Raw genomic sequence first — 14,075 nt, forward strand, 5'->3', positions numbered from 1 at the left:
CAGGTCAGGAAGATCCCCTGGAGGAGGGCATGACAACCCACTCCAGTACTCTTGCCTGCAGAATCCCATGGACAGAGGAGCCTGGTGGGCTACAGTCCATGGGGTCGCAGAGTCAGACATGACTGCGCAACTTAGCACACACACGCCTTAGGATGTTCTTTCCCTTGTATGGTACTCCCTCTGCTGATATGCGCCACCTTGAGGCAGAACATGGCACAGTCATGTTTACCCATCCTCTCTCCTTTGTGTGGATTGAGTGTTTGTGTCCCCCTAAAACCTGTAGGTGGTGCAGTGGCAAAGAATCGGCCTGCCAATGCAGGAGATGCAAGAGATGAGGTTTTGATCCCTGGGTCAGGAAGATACCCTGGAGAAGGAAATGGCAACCCACTCCAGTATTCTTGCTGGGAAATCCCATGGCCTGGCAGGCTACAGTACATGGAGTTGCAGAGTCTGACACAACTGAACGACTGAGCACGTGCATACACACACACACACACACACACAATCTGTGTGTTGAAACCTAATGCCTCAGTGTGATGGCTTCGGGAAGTGATTAGGTCATGAGGGTAGAACTCCCATGATTGGGATCAGTGTTCTTAGAAAAGAGATCCCAGAGAGCTCCCTCACCTTTTCCATGTGAGGGCACAAGGAGAAGGTGGCCACCTACAAACCAGGATGCACCAGACACCATCCTCACCAGTCACTGAACCTACCAGTACCTTGATCTTGGGCTTCTTAGTCTCCAGAACTGTGAAAAATAAATGCTTGCTGTGTAAGTCACCCAATGTATGATATTTTTGCTGTAGCAGCCCAGATGAACTCAGACACCCTTCTGCATGCTTTGTGGATGTCACAGCAAGGAGCCAGTAGTCTCTGCACTGTCTTTAGAATTTGATTGATCAAGCAGCTAAAATTCAACTAATTCATTTTAATGTTGTTACTACTATTAATACATAGCATCTTACGTTGTTGTGTAAATATATTTGGAATTCATTTGCTCTCCTTTGATCCTTGCATCAACCCTTAATGCTTGATATTGCCATGGGTCTTCACACAAAGAGATGGATGGTCTCAAGGTATTGAATGACTTTCTGAGATCTGCAGCCAATGTGAAGAGCCCAGGTCCTGACTCCCATTCCTCTGTAAATGCCATGAGATCTGTATGAAATCATGCTGTGCCTGGGGGTTGTATTTTAACATAATTAGAAGCAAAATGGTCAAAACTGTCAGGCTACAGGTAGCATGTCCTAACTGCAGAGTTTTGGAAAGATGGGTGGTTAAATACTGAGGTCATGACCCTAGGAAGGCCTCCACCCTTGATCTGGGCCATCACAGTGGTTCCAAGGGCAAAAGAACCTATTTTCCCACAGCAGGAGAATTGACTCCACAGTGGGATCAAGACAAAGTAAGCTGGCGGGGATGGACCCTTTGAGACCTTAAATCACAGTGAACTCCACGTTGTCAGCATTTGTTTCAAAGCTATTGCATGTGGCTGTTAAGTTCACATGACCAATTTTTACACAGCGCCTCCCAGGCCAAATGTCATTCTCTAAATGAAAAAATAGATCAAGAGTGCCAGTTTTATAGGCCAAAGGGTCACCTGCAGGAGAGCAAGGCTTTGGGGCCTGATGGAGATGGAGGAGGGAAGTGACTGCTGATAACCTTCAGGAGGGGGATGCTCTAGGCCCTGAGCCTCTTGTGCACTCTTCCTCTTCCTGGGGCAGAGGAAGGAGAGGAAGCTGCCAAAGTGAAGTTTGCAGGCGCCCTCAGACATCACAAAGGATTTCTGAAGGGCACACCATTACCGCAAGGACCTAATTGAGATACTGTGAGAATTTTGTTTCTCATATTACAGATGGCGTAAGGTCAGACCACTCACTGGCAGGCTTTTGTTTAAAAGGGATTTGGGGACAATACTAGAGTGACAGCAAGGTGCGTGCCCACCGAGGCTCTCCTGGCACCTGGGACCATTCATTCAAGGAATACCTCCTGGAATTTACCATTCAGAAAAGAAGACATTTGGGGAGAAAAGGAATGTATAAATTATTTATCTCAAAGGATAGAATAGTTAAGGAGTCTGGAATGGACATGTACATACTACTATTTTTTTAAATGGATAACCAACAGGAACCTATTTTATAGCACCTGGAGCTCTGGATATAGGCTGGATGGGAGGGAAGTTTGGGGGAGAATGGATACATGGTATGTATGGCTGAGTCCCTTCGCTGCTCACCTGAAACCATCACAACACTGTTCATTGGCTATCCGTCAGTTCAGTCTTGTCCAACTCTTCACTACCCCATGGACTTCAGCACACCAGGCTTTCCTGTCCATCACCAACTCCTGGAGCTTGCTTAAACTCATGTCCATCGAGTCAGTGATGCCATCCAACCCTCTCATCCTCTGTCATCCACTTCTCCTCCTGCCTTCAATCTTTCCCAGCATCAGAGTCTTTTCCAATGAGTCAGTTCTTCGCATCAGGTGGCCAAAGTATTAGAGCTTCAGCATCAGTCCTTCCAATTAATGTTCAGGACTGGTTTCCTTTAGGATTAACTGGTTTGATCTCCTTGCAGTCCAAGGGACTCTCAAGAGTCTTCTCCAACACACAGTTCAAAAGCATCAATTCTTTGACGCTCAGCTTTCTTTATGGTCCAGCTCTCACATCCATACATGACTACTGGAAAAACTGTAGCTTTGACTATACAGTTGTCTGTCAAAGCTATGGCAAAGTAATGTCTCTGCTTTTTAATATGCTGTCTAGGTTGGTCATAGCTTTTCTTCCAGGGAGGGGCATGACTAGGACTTGCCAAATGACTGACAAGGACAGAGAGAACCCCCGGGGTCACCAAGGAATGGTGATCTTCCTTTGAGGGAGGGGCAGTAAGATTCTGTAGTGACAGCTAGAAGCCAGGAGGGTGGAGACTGTGCACTAAAAATTAGGCACAACCTGAAATTAGAGTTATTTTATTTGGTGGGAATGTTAAGGACTTCAAGACCGAGAGACAGTATCTCAGTAGCTCTGAGAAAACTGCTCCAAGGAGGCCAGAGAGGGAGTCAAGCTGTATACTAGTTTCCAACAAAGGGGGCAGGCAGTCTGAACATCAAAGATTTTTGTTAAGTAATAAGGAAAACCAGTCAAGCCTTGGAATTAGTGTTCTGTGTATGGGAAAATGCAAGCCTCTGGGCTCACTGAATTCATTCCTTTCATGTGCACTTCAGCTGTCTGGGGCCAAATCCAGTTTCCTGTCACTGTAAGGGGTGACAGGTGTGGTGGATGGCTGCTTCTTGCTCCTCACCCACAGCCACCCCCACCTCCTTTGCAACCTCCGTGGGGAAAGGGGTGGCGGCATCTGCTGGATTTCAGGCATTGTGTTCTCTTTGGGGAGCCCTCATTCACATTAGGAGACCAGAAATTGCTGATAGCTGTGACTTTTTTTTTTTTTTTTGCAGGAAATATTTCATTTCACAAGGCCAAATTCCTAGCCCTTAGGTATGTGGACTCAGAATGCCACCTGCCATATCAGTAAACTTAGAATGTTGGGGCCATCAAACCCTCAGCTACTGCAGCCGCCCCCAGCTGTGCACCCTGAGGGGACTTGGGGTGGGCAGGAACAGGATCCTGGCCTCAGAAAGCTAAGATGCTTTTCAAAGGAATGATTGCAATGAGCCCAGACCCTTGCATCTTCCCATACATAGAAAAGCGCTACATTCATTATCTTGAGATGTCTGGTTTTCTTTAATTAACAGCAATCTTTTTATGTTCCAGCTACCTATTTTTTTGTTGCAAAACTTCTGTACATCCTGGCTCCTCCCTTACCTCTTCAAGAGCAGTCCCTCAGAGCTATCTGAGAGGCTGCCTCCAGGGCCTGAAGTATTCAGAAAGTCCACCAAGTAAAACATAATTGTTAACTTTTAGGTTGTGCTTCCCCCTCCCCACCCCCCAGGTGATGTGTATTTGCCTTGAAAGAGTAGGGGAAAGCAGTGGTCTAGGGAACAGCTGTTGCCTTCACTTAAGAGCTGGAGGTAGAATGAAGCAAGGGGAAGTTGAGGATAAAGCAAAATTTGTTGCTCACACAATAGGAGTTCCGCAGGATTCCATGTTGCACTGGGGAGGGAGGAGTGGGTTGGAGGTTGTGTGACAAGAGTCATTTGTATGATAATGAACATCCAGGGAGGTTGCTGGCTGTGCCTGAGATATTCAGGCCTTGACCCACTCAATACATATTTATTGATCACCTTTTTATATGCCAGATACAGTGCTGGCAACAAACGAAACAGGAGTGGCCAAAATGGACAAGGTGCTTGCCCCTTTGAGGTATCTGCTCTGACTGAGGAGGTACAGATTGGTCATCACTGGTGTGTCCTGTAGCAAAGAACTGATTTTCTTTTTTTCTGGAAAATACTAGAATTTGAGTTCCAGGATTTTCAATAACTAATTCAGCATCCTTAGCCTCAGTTTCCCCTTCTGTGAGATGGCTGAAGTGATGCCTCTGTGGGTGATGTCGGTGCTGTTCAGTCATTTTTCAAATGTGCAAAAAGAGTTTTGATGGAAGGTCAGGATGGGTCCAGGTGGCATTAGTGGTAAATAATCCACCTGCTAATGCTGGCAACTCAAGAGATACAGGTTCGATCCCTGGGTCAGGTAGATGCCCTGGAGAAGGAAATGGCAACCCACTCCAGTTTTCTTGAGCCTGGTGGGCTACAGTCTGTAAGATCGCAAGGAGTTGGACACAATTGAAGTGACTTCACACACACACGCAGAGGATGGGTCGTCAGAGCTACCGTTAGTCCTTAAGATGCTTCTGTTTAATTAGAAAAAGGCACTTTTCCTTCTAGAAACCCTGCTTCCATATGCCAGAGAACTGTTGTAGTAAATATGAAGTCAAAGAAGTCCAGGAAGTGAATGGTGCTGTCTTCTGCACTGGCTGGTCCCTGTAGGGTAAGGTGAGGGGTAAGAGAGAGATATGTACATGCTCAGTTGCATCAGACTCTTTGCAACTCCATGGACTGTAACCTGCTGGGGTCCTCTGTCCATGAGATTGTCTTAGGCAAGAATACTGGAGTGGGTTGCCATTTTGCCTTCTCTAGGTTAGGCAAGGTGGTGATGCTGAAAACCCAGCCTCTGTGCACTGGTGCTGAATCAAATCTCAGAGACAGAGTTTTGTGTGCCATGGAAAAGAATTGCTTTATTGCTTTGCCAGCCAAAGGGTGATACACAGTGGGGTCATGCATATCGAAACAGTATGCCCCAACCCAGAGGGATTTGGTGAGGAGTTCTACAGCAGTGGTTCAAGGCAGAGTTGCTAATAAGGAGCAGAGTGTGTATAGGGCCTGCACTCCTTTAATCTGGCCTCACGTGGTCTCCTGATAAGTGTCTCTGGTTCATGGATGAAGAATACTAATACCTACCATTGGCGCAGTGGTAAAGAATCCGCCCGCCCATGTAAGAGACGTGGGTTTGATCTCTGGGTTGGGAAGATCCCCTGGAGAAGGAAAGACCAATCCACTTCAGTATTCTTGCCTGGAAAATTCTATGGACAGAGGAGCCTGGTGGGCTGCAGTCCATGGGGTCACAAAGAGTCGGCACTACTGAGCACACATGTATGATGACCTTTTCTTGGGAGTTTTGGTTCTGTAAAGAACTCAAAGATATAGTTACGTGTATCTCTTGAGGTGAAACCGGGACCTTGCCCCAAGGCTGTAGTATTGTTTCTTGACTGCTGCTTTCTGGTCTCCCTGATTAGCAGTTGTTCAGATTTGCTCTTTGAAACTCAGGGAAGCTAACGGAGGAGGCTGGAATCTATTCCCTGCAAACAAGAAATGGGAGAAATGGAAAGGCTCCTGTGCCCAGGAGCCCCACAGAGTCCTGCTAGGTTTCAGTGGGAGGCCAGCTTTGGGTATTAACTAGTTATTTACTAAGTGCTTGAGTACAGGCCTCTTAAACGGTAAGGTGTGCTTCAATCACCTGGGATCTTGTTAAAATGCAGACTCTGACTTAGTAGGGCTGCGGTGGGGCCTGAGATTCTGCATTTCTACTGTTACTGCTGGTTCAGGGACCACACTTTGAGTTGAGATGGCTAAGTATAAACTGTTCTCTTAGTTACCGGTAGATGACTGGGATTCTTTGCCCTTAGAGGCTTTGGTCGGATACAGAGAGATTAATGCACAGGAAGTGACTAGAAAACAATTATGAGATCAGGAAATGTGCTTTTGACACCTTTTGGGATTTAGAAAAAAGGGGAAGGAAGGAATGCCTTCAAGCCTGGGCTTGCTGGAGAGGTTGCAGAGTACAGCAATGGCTTGAAATTCCTCCTGAGGTTCAGCAGAGGAGGAAGGACATTGCAGGTTCTGGGGCTGTGTGTGAGAGGATGGCTTGGGTATAGACATGAGAGGGGAGTGTCATACCAGCAATAGTATGAATAATGAATGGTAATAGCCAAGCTAACATCGGTCGGCTGTCTATCTGCTGTGTGGGTGTGTGGGTGGGTGTGTGCTCAGTCGTGTCCAGCTCTTTGCAAATCCATGGACCATAGCCCGCCAGGCTCCTCTGTCCGTGGGATTTCCCAGGCAAAAATACTGGAGTGGGTTGCCATTTCCTTCTCCAGGGGATCTTCCTGACCCAGAGAGCAAACTTGTGCCTCCTGCATTGACAGATAGATTCTGTACCACTGAGCCACCTGGCTTCCTCTCTGCTATAGGACCTGTATTATAAGCTCAGGGAAAGACAACTCTTTGCCTGCTTACTACAGTGGTGACAATGATTGACTCTCAGGATTCAGTCAATCTTTTAGTGAGGCAGATTAGTGGCCCTTATCTGCTCCATGTCTGTAGGATCAGTTTTTGGATCCTAAGTGATTCCTTTGGATTTTGACCATTGAATTCCTTAGATTTTTTTTTTTTTTTTTTGAAGGGTACTTAGATTTTTATTCCCTCTTCATGTGCAGTGTTTCTGGAAAATCTGCACATCTTGAACACCCATGAAGAATCATTTCTAATATCCATGATGCTAATTAAAGGACAGCCTCTGGTGCCGATGAGAGATGGCTGAACACAGCAGTATTTGGAATGTAAGCCTCTGACTGGTCTTTCGAGTGGTAACCAGCCAACCATGGAGGGTATATTCCCAACTGGCATCCTACAGATGTTAACTGACTGCCCTAGCATGCAAAGAAAGAGTAACACACATATACTACACTGTCCGCACAGAGGTATTTTGAATCACAAGCAATACAACAAGAAGACATGGTGATTTAAATTTTTAAGTATTTTTAAATGATAAAAGCAATGCATGCTTCTTATATACTATTTAGGAAAAAATATGTGTTCATGTTTGTTGAAATTACCCATATGCTATACCCAGAGATAACTTTCAACACATACCTTTTTCATATCTATAGCTATGATAGTATTTATACATTTATAAACAGTTTACCACATTGGATGAAGGATACTTGCAATCACATTTTATGTTCAACTTTGAATCCTACTTTTGTGGCTTAACAGATCACAATCATTGTTCTGGCACCTACATGTATTTTATAGATTTGAATTTCATTGGCCAAGACAGATGGGCGAAGACAAATGAAGTAGTTACTTAGGAGGAGTATTGGCCAAGGCATTGGGTGTTGGATTTGAGAGAGGGGCATATAAAGATGACTCTTAGCCACCTGGGTTAATAAGTGAGGCCTTCTCCCTTCCCCCAGGCAAGAACAGTTTAGAGACTGGTTTTCTAGTTAATACATCCACATTTGCACATGCTTGGGATGTAATTTGCAGCCCACCTCCGGTTTCTTCCCTTCTTCCTTCTTGTGTTGATTCCAGTATTTAACTTCCTGGAGGAACCTCTGATATAAATTGAGATTTTTCTTTAAAATGTGTTTTTAGTGCACAGAGGTGTCATTTAAAAGTCAAATCCATGAAGGAATATTTTTTACCTGCTGGGTTTAATTTCAGATGCCAGTGTTATCATAAAATGCAAACCACCCTAGACTCGGTTTTAAAACTTTGTACAAATTGTTCCAGTTGAAATTAACTTCTGCAGATGGAGAGAGGAGAGGACGAAAATAAGTGTTATAAAGAGTCTTAAAAAGTATTATTTAAATATTAATGCCACTTGAGTTCCGCTCCATATATATTCCATCTTTTCCTTAAAGTATAAACTTTTCTATAGCTTTCCAATTATATTTTTGTCTATTTAACTTTTCTTTTTCTTTTTTTTTTTTTTTCTTTTTTCGTGGAATGGGAGCAAACAATGGTGATATGTTTGACCCTGGGAAAGAAAATAATCATAAGATTCAAGATGAAGGATTTAGGTTTGATGAGAAGGAAAATGCCCCCTGGCACAGTTGTTAGGATGAATTATTTAAGGAGAGCAAAGCTTGAGGTGTCTCTGCCCTAGATGTGTGTAACCTTTGGCAAGTTATTTCATGTTTCTGGATTTTAGTATTCTCATCCATAAAATGGGGAGGAAAAATAATATTAATACCTACCTCAGGTTATTTTGAGAGTTAAACAGGTAAAAAACATAGGAAAGTGTTTGACAGATAATAAGTGCTATTTACTGTTGGTTTTCTTTATCATTAAGTGAACTGTAAAAAAAGAAAAGAAAAAAGTGATTTTAATGTAATGGTACCACCTAAAGGGGACTTCCCTGGTGGCTCAGTGGTAAAGAATCCGCCTGCCAATGCAGAAGACGCAGGTTCAATCCCTGGGTCAAGAAGATCCCCTGGAGAAGGAAATGGCAACCCACTCCAGTATTCTTGCCTGGAGAATCAATCCCATGGACAGAGGAGCCTGGTGGCCGCAGTCTATTAGGGTCAGAAAGAGCCAAACATGACTGAGGTGACTTAGCACACAATGCACAGAGAAGAGCGGCTTGCCAGGGTCACAGCTCTTCAAGTGTGGCACCTGGATTTGCATACGGATCTTTCTAACTGCACGGCCTCCACCAACACTCCCTCTCCCTGAGAGATCCTCAGCTTATCTGCCATCCTCCTTCTTAGTGACTAGCGGAGTCTGTATGTAGGGTTTGTTTCCTGTGCTTCAGAATGTAAAACTTCCCTAAGAGGGACTTCTCCAGTCAACATTCTCCTTGTTTAAAGAGATTTTGCTTTTTCAGGTTTTACTTTCTCATCCATACCCTCTAACCCTGTGGTCTTTGATATGTTTTTAGAAAGAGCCATTCAGGAAATCCCATCAGAGTGGTCGCAGAAGACAGCTTGGCCTTAACAGCTGAGATTGACTCCATCAGGCGTTCATTGCCAACAACTTGCCTCACACAGACTCCTGAAGCTTGAGAGGGTCACCTTTGGTTAGGATCCAGTTCTGTTTATTTGTTCAACAGACAGTCAGCAAGCCCTGCAGGTGATAGGCAGTAGGCTGAGTCTTAGTGAATGTGAGGTGAGTCGGAGGGGGCACCTGCCTCTTGGAAGCACGAAGGGTGGTGGGGAAGGAGACACTTCAACCAGACCTTTGTCCCATAGGGTTTAAGGGACACATCCAAGGGAACGTTCAAATCAGCTCTTCCATGGCCATCCCTTCCTTAGGAATCTGCAGGCTTTTGTACCTGTCCACCCTGTGTCCATGTGGACTTTTCACTTCCAGCCAGTGTGTGATGTCCATGTTAGGACCTGGGAGGAGATGAGACTATGATCTGCTGGTTTTTACATTTTTTTAAAATAAGTCATGTGCCTTCCTGGTCAAGTACTTGGGTGAAAGATCCTGGGCCCTCTAGTCCATCTGAATTGACCTTCTGCCTCTTCTTTGGTCCTCTCTCTACCGGCCTTCTGCGTGGTCTACGATTGTCCCGCTGCAGGTTGGTTGTAGGTTGTCTGTCTTCTCCTCTCCGATCTGTTCCTGTTTGAATTGTTTCATGCTTTTCTGGACATCTTCCCTGTGAAAGGGGTAAAACTATAAAGACACCCTCTGTGGAATGTTTCTAGGTTTTCCACAGTGATTGAGGTGCAGCCTCCAGACCTCTTGGGGAGGATCTTGGGGCCTCTCCAGTCTCCTTTCCCTTGAGTGTGTTGTTCATCAGCCTGATGGGCCTTCTGCATTTCTCTCTGCCGGAACATGGGGACTGTTCTGCCTTCTTGACCCAGCATGGATGGATCAGCTTCATTTGTTCGTGAAAATCCCAGTCGTTACATTCTTGGGGTTCCTGATGTTGGTCTTTCTTGTTAGACTGTGCTCTTTAGAGCCAGCCCTTGTTCTGGTCATTTTTGAAAATGCAGCCCTTGTTTAGTGCTTGGTACTTACAAGATGTTTACTAGGTGCTCTTTTTACTGAGTGTTATTCCAGGCTTCAAAACTCACCTATGTACTTGTCCGTGTATATATGCATGAGAGAGACAGACAGAAACATGGTGGGGGCTGTCTGTTATAGTTTGTTTAATCCTGCGTTTGTTTATTTCGTAAAGAACTCTTTTTGAGGTTTGACAGAAAACAGCAAAATTCTGTAAAGCAATTATCCTTCAATTAAAAAATAAATAAATTAGAAACAGCAAGGAAAAAAAACTCTTGCAGTTTGGGCAGACTGCAAGACTGCAGCATCATCTCTTGGGATGAAGTTGTAGATGAGCTGAACCACTCTCAGGATCTGCAGGATATTTCTTTTCTGCAATTTGCATCCATCGACAGTGCTCAGAACTCAGCCCTTCCTCTTTGCTCTTCCTTCCAGGAAGTATTATGAGGGAGGCTGAGGACGCCACGCTCGGGGCAGAGACACGGCGCTGGGATTAGGGACTGCCACTTCTGAGAGGATGCTGGGGGTCTGCAGAGGGAGACGGAAATTCCTGGCTGCTTCGCTGACTCTTCTCTGCATCCCAGCCATCACCTGGCTTTACCTGTTTGCCGGGAGCTTTGAAGGTAAGAAGGAAGCTTTCCCACAGGGAGAGGGGTGGAGGGAAGAAGGAACACTGGCTGCTCTGGAGTCCTCGGAACAAGCTCCAAGTCTTCTAATCCCAACTTCGCATTCTGTAGAACAATGGAATGTTGATGCCCCATCACAGGGAAAGATTTGTCTGGGTTTGGGTCTTCCCAGGTGGTGCTAGTGGTAAAGAACCCACCTGCCAATGCAGGAGACATAAGAGACATGGCTTCGTTTTCCTGGGTTAGGAAGATCCCCTGGAGGAGGGCATGGCAGCCCACTCCAGTATCCATGCCTGGAAAATCCCATGGACAGAGGAGTCTGGTGGGCTACAGTCCATAGGGTCGCAAAGAGTCAGACATGACTAAAGCTACTTAGCATGCACGCACACAGGGAACTGGAGGGAGTCAGTGATGGGAGGAGAAAAAGGTAAATACAAAGATAAAAATAAGGTGCCTCTGGATGCAGCAGTATAGTGGAGGTTACACAAATGTCAGAAACCAGCTTTGTAGGCTGATCGCTGTGTTGATAATGGGAAAAAGGTTGGGTCCTGCAGGGACTACTTCATGCAGTTTATGGAGTCAAATGTTTCATTCATTTTTTCATCTATTCACTCACTTATCTGTTCAGCCAACATTTTGCAACTGTTTAACATCTGTGCTAAACTAGGTGCTGGGAATCCGGTGATAACAGATCGGAACCTTCAGAGTATCATGGAGGAGACAGTTATTGCTGTACATGGTAACTCCTTAAGATGAGGCAAGCTCACGGGGCTGGGAGATAGGGTGGTCAGAGCTATCAGGTGGTCTGGTTGTAGCAGATGAGTGGTCATGCTTATGGGCTGAGTACAGGGGTTCAGCAGAGGAGACGCCCTTCCCGAGCAAACAACAAACTCCTCCCTGACACTGTCCTGAAATCCATAGAAGAGATGCACACACCGTCCTTCTAGCCAGGAGTTTCCAATGTAGTGCGACACTGTGCGTATCAAAGATGCTTTTCTAAGCCTCAGGGAGGGAAGGAACGGTAGTATTGAAGAGCCTACTTTCTTTTTATTTACCCCCAAACTTGACTTAAAATACATATATACATCTCCAGTGAAAATCTGTCTCCAGAAAGTCACTACTGTGTTTTTAAACATTTCCTTTATGCATAATTTTATTGACAGCTCAAGGCTACCTTTTAATTAGGAGTTTCACTTCACTTTCAGAGATTTGCCCTGAATTTGCTTGGCTGAATATCAATGAGCAGGAACTCTGTGCCTTCCGAGCAGGGAAGAGCCCAGTACCACACCCCTGTCCCTTTCCTGTCCCCAGACCTCCCTGGAGGGGTAGCTAGAGCTCTCACCTAAGCATCTAGATAGAGTGGATTATGCGATGACTGTGGGTGATAGATTATGCCATGGCCGTGGATGGTTAAGTTTTGGTAAAGACATCAGAGGGAGGATGGTGAGTTGGTATTGGCAGTGGGAAACAGTAGAAGGAAGCATTCTCCAGGGATGATGGAAGAAACCCCGTGAAAGAAAGCCAAGAGCGTTAGTGCCGGTACAGGTTTAACACATTGAAATGTTGACTTTGGCAGCGTAACTAGACTGGTAATAATAGTGTAGCAGCAATAATGACAATGACAACAACAGACACTGTAATATTCTGAGCATTTCTACATGCCTGGCATTGTTGTGAGGATTTAACACACGTTAACTCCTCCTTCGCAATAATCCTGTGTGGTGGGTTCCAGTGAGGAGGTCTAGGAAGATCAGCTGCGGTGATCTGCCCAGGGGCCCAAAGCCAGCCAAGATGAGGCCTGGGCTTATTGAACTTGAGAGCAGGAGGTTTTCGCTGCAATTCCATGTTGTGGACGGGGCTTCAGTGAGGGTAGACTTTGGGTAGGGAAACGGGGACCTGATGAGGTATCACATGACCCATCTGGATGTGTATGAGGGAAGCTATACAATTTTGATTTCTGCTCGTTGGTAGAAACCCAACTCTAAATGCTTTTGGCAAAGAGGGAATTCGGTGACTAATGAAACTAATAAGTTCAAAGGAAAAAATTGGCTTCAGGTATGGTTGGATCCAGGGGATCCAGTGATATTTTTGTGGCTCTGTCTCCCTACTTTGTTTTGCTCTACTTTTCTCTGCAGTAGTTCTTTTCAGGATAGCTTTTCCTCTCCACTGAAAACTTTGGCCAGCAATTTATTCTCACCAGTCCCTTGTAGAAAGAGGGGGATTCCTCCCCATAATTCTCCAGCATCACCTCTGGTTAGATTGCCTCTGGTCCTTCTTGGTCTGGAGAGCAATCACTGTGGTTGGGGGAGGTGGATGAGGGCAACTCTGAGCTCTGTGGCTATTTCTAGACCAGAGTTCCCTGAAGCATATTAAGTGAGACTGGGGAGGGGTGGTCCCTAAAGCTACATGGTGCAGTTCCCCAAAGAGGGGAAACTAGAAGATGATCTGGGGTGTGGAGAACTCAGATCTGGCTGTGCCTAGTGCTGGGTTGATACCAACTTGAAAGTCTCTTTCCAGCATCATGCTCTCTAGTCCAGTTCTGGCTGATGGAGTGACTGTGCCCATGGACTTTTATTAGACTGGCAGATAGATTGCATTACATAGGGGTTGGATGATCCAGATGCAGAAAAGATCTTCATGACCCAGATAATCACAATGGTGTGATCACTGACCTAGAGCCAGACATCCTGGAATGTGAAGTCAAGTGGGCCTTAGGAAGCATCACTACAAACAAAGCTAGTGGAGGTGATGGAATTCCAGTTGAGCTATTTCAAATCCTAAAAGATGATGCTGTGAAAGTGCTGCACTTAATATGCCAGCAAATTTGGAAAACTCAGCAGTGTCCACAGGACTGGAAAAGGTCAGTTTTCATTCCAATCCCAAAGAATGCTCAAACTACTGCACAATTGCACTCATCTCACACACTAGTAAAGTGATGCTTATGATTCTCCAAGCCAGGCTTCAGCAATACGTGAACTGTGAACTTCCAGATGTTCAAGCTGGTTTTAGAAAAGACAGAGGAACCAGAGATCACATTGCCAACTTCCACTGGATCATCGAAAAAGCAAGAAAGTCCCAGAAAAACATCTACTTTATTGACAATGCCAAAGCCTTTGACTATGTGGATCACAACAAACTGGAAAATTCTGAAAGAGATGGGAATACCAGACCACCTGACCTGCCTCTTGAGAAACCTGTATGCAGGTC

General features: G+C 45.3%; 1 protein-coding gene across 4 annotated transcripts in view; it reads left to right on the plus strand.

Annotated features, from left to right (window-relative positions):
- LARGE1 (LARGE xylosyl- and glucuronyltransferase 1) overlaps positions 1-14,075 on the plus strand; it is a 602,335-nt gene that overhangs the window by 140,977 nt on the left and 447,283 nt on the right. For 3 of the 4 annotated variants that reach the window (XM_061125420.1, XM_061125415.1, XM_061125416.1), the window contains exon 2: positions 10,678-10,865. In XM_061125420.1, the coding sequence (XP_060981403.1) occupies positions 10,760-10,865 (106 nt within the window). In that variant the 5' untranslated portion in view covers positions 10,678-10,759. Of the gene's footprint in view, positions 1-7,051; positions 7,068-10,677; positions 10,866-14,075 lie in introns of those variants that run through there. The other variant, XM_061125417.1, reaches the window with a different exon arrangement.

This window comes from Dama dama, chromosome 22 (genome assembly GCF_033118175.1).
Source record: "Dama dama isolate Ldn47 chromosome 22, ASM3311817v1, whole genome shotgun sequence".
Taxonomy (NCBI): Eukaryota; Metazoa; Chordata; class Mammalia; order Artiodactyla; family Cervidae; genus Dama; species Dama dama.